At 45.4% G+C, this 9,976-nt stretch overlaps 1 protein-coding gene across 1 annotated transcript in view; it reads right to left on the reverse strand.

Annotated features, from left to right (window-relative positions):
- LOC135525196 (MAGUK p55 subfamily member 2-like) overlaps window positions 1–1,777 on the reverse strand; it is a 28,801-nt gene extending 27,024 nt beyond the window's left edge. The window contains exon 1 of the mRNA XM_064952928.1: window positions 1,679–1,777. Coding sequence (XP_064809000.1) covers window positions 1,679–1,777 — 99 coding nt within the window. The remainder of the gene's footprint in view (window positions 1–1,678) is intronic.
- Window positions 1,778–9,976: the final 8,199 nt, after the last annotated feature.

The raw sequence follows: 9,976 nt of genomic DNA on the forward strand, positions 1-9,976 counted from the left end.
AGCCTCATCTACACCACCATCTATTGCATGACTAGGCCCAGCCTCATCTACACTACCATCCCTGGCATGACTATGCCCAGCCTCATCTACACCACCATCTATTGCATGACTAGGCCCAGCCTCATCTACACTACCATCCCTGGCTTGACTAGGCCCAGCCTCATCTACATCACCATCCCTGGCATGACTAGGCCCAGGCTCATCTACACTACCATCCCTGGCATGACTAGGCCCAGCCTCATCTACATCACCATCCCTGGCATGACCTCTGCATCTCATTACCCCCTGTACACTGCCCACAAAATGAGGTGAAAACTGAGCTGCACTTCCTAACCTCCTGCCAAATATATGACCATATTAGAGACACATATTTCCCTCAGATTACTCAGACCCACAAAGAATTCTAAAACACATCCAATTTTGTTAAACTCCCATATCTATTGGGTGAAAAACCACAGTGTGCCATCACAGCAGCAAGATGTGTGACCTGTTGCCACAAGAAAAGGGCAACCAGTGAAGAACAAACACCATTGTAAATACAACCTATATTTATGTTGATTTATTTATCTTGTCCTTTAACATTAACACTGTATATAGACAGTGTTAAAGTACAAAACATAATACATGTCTTTATTCTTTTGGAACTTTTGTGAAAGTAATGTTTACTGTTCATTTTTTATTAATTATTTCACTTTTGTTTATTATCTATTTCACTTGCTTTGTTAATGTAAACGTTTGTTTCCCATGCCAATAAACTGTTCAATTGAAATTGAGAGTGAAAGCGAGAGAGCGAGGGGCTCTGTTCTTTTCTTCAACTGGAGGTATTTGATGCAGTGCTCCCCAAAGAGCTCTCATCCTCTTATCTCTCCCCAAAAAAGTCTGTCTGAATGCTCTCTGTAGGAGAGAGAGAAAGACCACACAGCACTAATGGGCCTGCGAGTCTGTTCTTTCTCTAAGCGCAAGGAAAAGAACACAGTATCCCCCAGGACATGGTATTGTAAAAGCTCAGAGCTTCTGTCAGTTCCTAGGCATCAACTGCATTTGATTGGATGACGCAACAATTACGACTATGTTGTAATGTTAATAATTACAATGTTGATGTCAAGGTTGATTTGTTCATTTCAAAATGAAAACAAAACAATTAGCTTGAAATCATTTTGATGGTTGACTTTTCATTCTAGTAGCTCTTATAAAAGTAAAACCCAATGTGCCCCGGGCACCAAAGACGTGGATGTCGATTATGGCAGCCCCCCCCCCCCCCCCACCCCAGCAGAGAGGCGCAGGATTGAACTACACTCAACTTTCAAGAGTTTTCCCTGTTTCTAGAGTTTTCCCACTGTCAACACTATCAACATTTCAACTTTTAGTCCAGTTATAGATCATTTGTAGTCAGCAATGGGGAGAGTGATTGCTTCTTACAAGAGCACAAAATGTGTGCATTTTTCTAGACATCTTTGAAAAGAGAGTTTTTGTCTTAAAGGGGAACTGCTGTATTTTGAGGCAGACTTGAATAAGCTAAGTAGCCAATAGGCAGAGGGTAGCATCATTGTTCTGATTCTCTGTAATAACGGTATGGGAATAATGATGCATTTTATTTTGTGAAGTGGTTTCTTGCATCAAAAAACACCATAGACAAGTATGTATACTGTAGGCATTCTGTAGGCACATATATCCTCACCACGGGGCTCTCCATGATGCCCTTGAGGAAGATGAGGTCCAGATCATTGGCGATGGTGGAGCTGGTGCTGTCACTCAGAGTGTCCAGAACCTGCTGCATGGCTGAAGACAAACACAGAGATGAGGACAGTTAGGACTCCAGTTTACTCGCCGTTCTACCTTTCCCATGTGTGCAAAGCTGTCATCAAGGCAAAGGGTGGCTATTTGAACAATCTCAAATATAAAATATATTTGGATCTGTTTGACACTTTTTTGGTTACTACATATGTGTTATTTTATAGTGTTGATGTCTTCACTATTATTCTACAATGTAGACAATAGTAAAAATAAAGAAAAACCCTTTAATGAGTCGGTGTTTTAAAACGTTTGTACTTGCTGGTTTTACACACCTACTAACCCTTTGGGAGAGTCACACTCACGCACCACACACACACACACACACACACACACACACACACACACACACACACACACACACACACACACACACACACACACACACACACACACACACACACACACACACACACACACACACACACACACACACACACACACACACACACACACACACACACACACACACACACACACACACACTTCCCTTTGAAGTCTCTTTCTGTCAGTGTTGACAGCCTCTCCCTTCCTCCTCAGTCTCTCTCTCTTTTATCTCTCCGATGTAGTCACAGTAGGGAGAGACGGGGGGCAGTGGGAGCTGTACTCAACAACTCCACTTGTTTTACTAGGAAGGTTGGCAGTGCAGTTGGTCCACTGGTTTTACATAACAAAAGGGACACATTAAAGTAAAGTGGACTGACTAGTGGTGTGTATTCATGGATGCCAAGGGAAGCCAGGCTTCCCCAAAAAATTTAACTAGAATTTTTTATTATGGAGAATAAAATGAAACCACAAGTCCATATCCCTATCCATGACAAATTTAGGAAAGGGACAATTTTAGATCCTGGGACTAAACACCTCCCTCTGCAACTGGATCCTGGACTTCCTGACGGGCCGCCCCCCCCCCAGGTGGTGAGGGTAGGTAGCAACACATCTGCCACACTGATCCTCAACACAGGGGCCCCTCAGTGGTCAGTCCCCTCCTGTACTCCTTGTTCACTCATGACTGCACGGCCAGGTACGACTCCAACACCATCATTCAGTTCGCAGACGACACAACAGTGGTAGGCCTGATCACCGACAACGACGAGACAGCCTATAGGGAGGAGGTCAGAGATCTGGCCATGTGGTGCCAGGACAACAACCTCTCCCTCAACGTCATCAAGACAAAGGAGATGATTGTGGACTACAGGAAAAAGAGGACCGAGCACACCCCTATTTTCATCGACGGGGCTGCAGTGGAGTAGTTTGAGAGCTTCAAGTTCCTTGGTGTCCACATTACCAACAAACTAACATGGTCCAAGCACACCAACACAGTTGTGAAAAAGGGCAAGACAAAACCTATTCCCCCTCAGGAGACTGAAAAGATTTAGCATGTGTCCTCAGATCCTCACAAGGTTCTACAGCTGCACCATTGAGTTGCATCACTGCCTGGTATGGCAACTGCTTGGCCTCCGACCACAAGGCACTACAGAGGGTAGTGGGTACGGCCCAGTACTTCACTGGGGCCAAGCTTTCTGCCATCCAGGACCTCAATACCAGGCGGTGTCAGAGGAAGGCCCTATAGAGGGTGGTACGTACGGTCCAGTACATCACTGGGGCCGAGCTTTCTGCCATCCAGGAACTCAATACCAGGCGGTGTCAGAGGAATTCCCTATAGAGGGTGGTACGTACGGTCCAGTACATCACTGGGGCCAAGCTTTCTGCCATCCAGGACCTCAATACCAGGCGGTGTCAGAGGAAGGCCCTATTGAGGGTGGTACGTACGGTCCAGTACATCACTGGGGCCAAGCTTTCTGCCATCCAGGACCTCAATACCAGGCGGTGTCAGAGGAAGGCCCTATAGAGGGTGGTACGTACGGTCCAGTACATCACTGGGGCCAAGCTTTCTGCCATCCAGGACCTCAATACCAGGCAGTGTCAGAGGAAGGCCCTATTGAGGGTGGTACGTACGGTCCAGTACATCACTGGGGCCAAGCTTTCTGCCATCCAGGACCTCAATACCAGGCGGTGTCAGAGGAAGGCCCTATAGAGGGTGGTACGTACGGTCCAGTACATCACTGGGGCCAAGCTTTCTGCCATCCAGGACCTCAATACCAGGCGGTGTCAGAGGAAGGCCCTATAGAGGGTGGTACGTATGGCCCAGTACATCACTGGGGCCAAGCTTTCTGCCATCCAGGACATCAATACCAGGCGGTGTCAGAGGAAGGCATTGTCAAAGACATTGTCAAAGACTCCAGCCCCCCAAGTCATAGACTATTCTCTCTAATACCGCATGGCAAGCGGTACCGGAGTGCAAAGTATAGGACAAAAAGGCTTCTCAACAGTTTTTACCCCCAAGCCATAAGACTCCTGAACATCTAATCAAATGACTACCAGGACTATTTGCATTGTCCCTCTTTTTATGCTGCTGCTACTCTTTGTTTATCATACTGTATATGCATAGTCACTTTAACTCTACATTCATGTACATATTACCTCAACTAACCGGTGCCAACGCACATTGACTCTGTACCGGTACCCCCTGTATATCGTCTCGCTATTGTTATTGTGCTGCTGTTTTTTAATGACTTGTTACTTTTATTTCTTATTCTTATCCATTAAAAAAATGTAACTGCATTGTTGATTAGGGGCTCATAAGAAAGCATTTCACTGTAAGGTCTATACCTGTTGAATTCGGCGCATGTGACAAATAACATTTGATTTGATAACCAATTGGTGTTATGAAAAACATTTGACCCCGTATCAGTGGTTACTAGTAACTTCTACTAATTCCACCTCACTCCACAACACTAGCTCTGAAGGCAACGAGGGGTAGAAGACATAAAATATAGAGAGGAGAGAAGTTGTGTATCTTTTCCATTACATGAGGATCAGTGTGATACAAGGTCAACAGTGACAAGTAGTTCTGTACTCACATCACTATGGAGACACTTCACAGTAAGGCATTCATTGTACATCAGACACAGCCTTGACAAGATAAATGGAAATCACATAGGTACACTATAGACTTCTCTAAATCCTCAAGCATGCCACTTTTTAAGAGAAACTATGAATCACACACACACATTATTTTGTATTTTTTTTTAACCTTTATTTAACTATGACGGCCTTTACAATGACAGCCTAGGAACAGAGGGTTAACTACCTTGTTCAGAACAACAGATTTTTACCTTGTCATCTCGGGGGTTCAATCTCGCAACCTTTCAGCTACTAGTCCAACGCTCTAACCACTAGGTTGCCTTCCGCCCCAATTGACGGATCTGTTACCACATAATCAAAACGATACTGTTCATCTTCAAGCGAATACTGATTCATGGTCTGTTGCGTAACCTATCTTTTTTAACACCTGTCCTATCATTACAATAATAGAGACATTCGTGTAGTAATTCACTATCAAATCAAATAATCACATTTTATTTATTTGTCATATACACATGGTTAGCAGATGTTAATGCGAGTGTAGCAAAATGCTTGTAATACACTAATGTGTCAGAGGAAACACCATACACCTGGCTACCGTGTCAGCATGCACTGTGCCCGGCACGCCACAGGAGTTGCTAGTGCGCGACGGGACAAGTCTGAGCCTGGACTCAGGCGACAGAGCCTGGACTCGAACCCAGAATCTCTAGTGGCACAGCTAGCACTGCTGTGCAGTGCCTTAGAGCACTGCGCCACTCGGGAGGTCCTACGGTAGTAATACTGACCCTTGACAGGTTCTGCAGCTTCAACACTTCCACCCCCAGCTGTCAGCAGCAAAACATGAGGATTAAAGATGCAGCCCTTGTCTTGATTTGGCTTTCACAAGACAGGAAGGAAGACAGAAAGAGAGGAAGGAAGGCCATAATTAAAAAACCCAGTCTCCATCTGCTTCCCTAAACAAAGAATTATGTGTGCAGTGGTGAAGGCTCGTTATCCCTCCCCTCTTCCCACCTAAACCCCTACTGTCATCTGGAGATCTGGAGCGGAGGTTGCCAGATTGGAGAACAGATCAAACTACCGACCACGGCTTTTACAGGCCCTGTATAATTATCAATAATAACCAACACTCACCACAGTGTGCCCACTCTACACTTTTACAATAAATGTTGGTTCTACTACTTTGCTTCGGCTTCACACAGGGTTTGTTTACACTTTAGTTTACTGGGCCCTCCCTTGCTTCTCTCATATTATCGCACTCTCTCCCTCTCGCCTTTTCAGTGTCGCTATTTCTCCCCCTCTCTCTCCTCACATTTTCTCCTGTTCCTATTCACGTCAGTTCCTACAATTCTGACAACATCATGTAACGTCACATAGTCGGCTCTTTAAAAGGATTGAATAAGATAATACGGAGAGCTAGCTAACAGACAGGGGAAATAAGTAGCTTTTCGATGAGGTTTTCTGATGTTTTGGAATAGGTTTGATGTCTAGGCAAATTACGAGCGAAATGTGAAGCGAAAAGAGAATAAGGGTCCTATTGTATTATTCAAAAGGATTATTAAAAATCCAACTTGGCCTACTTCTTGTGTCTCGCTGCGTGTCAGTTGCCAGATCGGGTTGCCTCGCTCACTTTTCCTGACACACGACAACAAAAAGTGTAAGAATAAGTAGTTTCAAGTTTTATTAGTCGCTTACTTGCAGGTTCTTTCTCGATAATGCGGCAACAATAATAAATCATAAAAGATAAGAATATGAACATAAAGTAAATCGCTCAGTAGAATAGAATAAACATTTGAGCATAAGTATAATACAGGGAGGCACAATTTATAGTCCAATATTTACCCTGTTTTTGGGGAAGGGGGGATTGAGAGGCAAGTGTTTAAAATTGTGCAGTATTTAGCAATCATACTGTAATAAGAGTCTGCATATGCAGCATGAAGTGGTGTGATGCGTCAGTTCAGTTCTGATGGCTTGTAGATAGAAACTGTCCCTGAGCCTGTTGGTATCAGACCTCATGCTCCGATACAGTCTGATGGTTTGTAGATAGAAACTGTCCCTGAGCCTGTTGGTATCAGACCTCATGCTCCGATACAGTCTGCCCGTATAAAAAAAGAGAAATAATAGAAAAATAATAACACAAGGAATAAATTAACAATGAGTAACTATAGCTTGGCGACCTACACGAGGTACCAGTATCGAGTCGATGTGCAGTAGTATGAGCTAATTGAGGTAGATATGAACATATAGGTAGGGATAACGTGAGAAGGCAACAGGATAGAGGATAAACAGTAGCAGCAGCGTATGTGATGAGTCAAACAATTTAGTGCAAAAGGGGTCAATGCACATAGTTAAATAGTTAACCAATAGCAACTGGACTAAATATTTAGGCAATCTTAGCATGGTGGATATTTCGTTGCCTATCCTCACCACCTGGGGGTGGCTTGGGGGTAGAAGCTGTTCAGAGCTCTGTTGGTTCCAGGCTTGTACCCCTTGCTATGGTTCCAGACATCGTTACCACTTGTCATGGGGTAGCAGAGAAAACAGTCCATGACTTGGGTGGCTGGAGTCGTCAACAATTTTTAGTGCCTTCGTCTGACACCGCCTGGAATAGAGGTCTTGGACAGCAGGGAGCTCGGTCCCCAGTGACGTACTGGGCAGGACACATTACCCTCTGTAGCGCCTTGCGGTCGGAGGCTGAGCAGTTGCCATGCCAAGCTGTAATGCAGCCAGTCAAGATGCTCTCAATGGTGCAGCTGTATAAAGTTTTGAGGATCTGAGGGCACTTGCTGAATCTTTTCAGCCTCCTGAGGAGGAAGAGGCGTTGTCCTGCCTTTCTATGTGACTGTTTTGGTGTGTGCACACCATGATAATTCCTTAGTGATGTGGACACTGAGGAACTTGGCCCACTCCAATACAGCCCCCTCGATGTGGATGGTGTTATGCTAGGCCACTCCATTGCCTGCAGTCCACGATCAGCTCCTTTGTCTTGCAGACGTTGAGGGAGAGGTTGTTGTTCTGGCACCACACTGCCAGGTCAATGACCTCCTCCCTATAGGATGTCTCATCATTGTCGGTGATCAGGCCAACCACCGTCGTGTTGTCAGCAACCTTAATGATGGTGTTGGAAAAGTGTGCGGCCACGCAGTCGTAGGTGAGCAGGGGGTACAGGAGGGGACTAAGCATGCACCCCTGATGTGCCCCCTTGTTGAGAGGCAGCGTGGTGGATGTTTCGTTGCCTACCTTCACCCCCTGGAGACGACCCATCAGGAAGTCGGATCCAGTTGCAGAGGGAGCTGTTCAGTCCCTGGGTCCTGAGCTTAGTGATGAGCTTGGAGGGCTGGACGCTGTACTATAGTCAAAGAACGAGTCAGCCTATAGGGAGCAAGTAAGTGGTGTCATGACAACAACCTCCTTCTCGACGTCAGCAAAACAAAGGAGTTGATTGTTGACCTAAGGAAGCAGAGGAGGGAACATGCCCCGATCCACATCAACGGGACTGCAGTGGAGAGAGTATGCAGTTTTAAGTTCCTCAGCATCCACATCACCGAGGACTTGTCATGGACCAACAACAAAAACAACTCTGGTCATGAGGGAGCAACAGCGTCTCTACTTTCTATGGCGGCTGAAGAAATTCGTCATGCCACCTCTGGTCCAAATACTACTGCTGCACCATTGAGAGCGTCCTGACCGGTTGCATCACGGCCTGGTACGGGAATTGCTGCTTCCATGACGGCAAGGCGAAGATGGTGAAGATGGCCCAGTACATCACTGGAACAGTGCTCCCACCCATCCAGGACATCTACATGAAACAGTGCCTAAGGAAGGCATGCAGCATCATCAAGGACCCCACACACCCCAGCCACGAGCTGTTCACTCCCTTACTGCTGGGCAGATGATATCAGAGCATGAGGTCTGATACCAACAGGCTCAGGGACAGTTTCTATCTACAAGCCATCAGACGGTATCAGAGCATGAGGTGTGATACCAACAGGCTCAGACGGTATCAGAGCATGTTGTCTGATACCAACAGGCTCAGAGACAGTTTCTATCTACAAGACATCAGACTGCTGAACACTTGAACTGAACTGACCACCTGTTCTGATTCTCCACACCTTAGCACACATGTACTCACTCATGCACACACCCACACAGACATACACAGACACATATTAAGTGGGTGTACAAAACATTAGGAACCTTCCTAATATTGAGTTGCACCACCTTTTGCCCTCAGAACAGCCTCAATTCGTCGGGGCATGGACTCTACAAGGTGTCGAAAGAATTCCAAAGAAATGCTGGCCCATGTTGACTCCAATGCTTCCCACAGTTGTGTTAAGTTGGCTGGATGTCCTTTGGGTGGTGGACCATTCTATATGCACATGGCAAACTGTTGAGTGTGAAGAATCCAGCAGCGTTGCAGTTGTTGACACACTCAAACCACTTATATCTTTTGAAAGTGTGGAACTGTGGGAAGCATTGGAGTCAACATGGGCCAGCATCCCTGTGGAATGCTTTTGACACCTTGTAGAGTCCATACCTCAATTAATTGTGGCTGTTCTGAGGGCAAAGGGTGCAACTCAATGTTATGAAGGTGTTCCTAATGTTTTGTACACTCAGTGTATTACTCTACCAAGAACAGGCTCTACTAGTAGCTAAAAGGAATAGGTCAAGTAAATCAAGTCACTCTACCAATAAAAGCAGGAAGTTGTCAAAAAAAAATATTCTCACGCTTGACTTAATCCCGGTTTAACAGGGAAACAGAGTGAACATTGGGTCTACTACAGCAGTCAGTGGGATTACCACATTCCACCCGCTTCAATAACAGTAACAGACTAAAATGGCCGACAGACGGAGACTTGGCCGCTAGCCAATCACAAAAGGTAAAACTATGTCAAATAATGCTCCCTCCTTGTCCATTTCTGCCCCAAAACAACAGCATGAGGCCAAAGGTGACCAGCCTGTGACTGTTAAGCTTCAGTTGATCTCACGGGGAAGCTGCTAAGGTCCCAATATGTACATCAATGGCATAACGAAAACCATACAGTGGGTTTACTGGGTTGTAATAACCTCTGTTTGCTTAAGAGAAACAGGTAGACATATTGAAACTAGAAAATACCTAAAAATATAATAGGTAGAGGGGACTGCCTTGAGTCACCCAGCATTCATGCATTATCATACTATGTGGTCACCTCAACAACAACAAAAAGCTGCAATATTCTGACTGAAACATTCAGAGTTGTTGTTGTTTGTGGTTCTGGTATGG

This window comes from Oncorhynchus masou, chromosome 31, assembly GCF_036934945.1.
Source record: "Oncorhynchus masou masou isolate Uvic2021 chromosome 31, UVic_Omas_1.1, whole genome shotgun sequence".
NCBI lineage: Eukaryota > Metazoa > Chordata > Actinopteri > Salmoniformes > Salmonidae > Oncorhynchus > Oncorhynchus masou.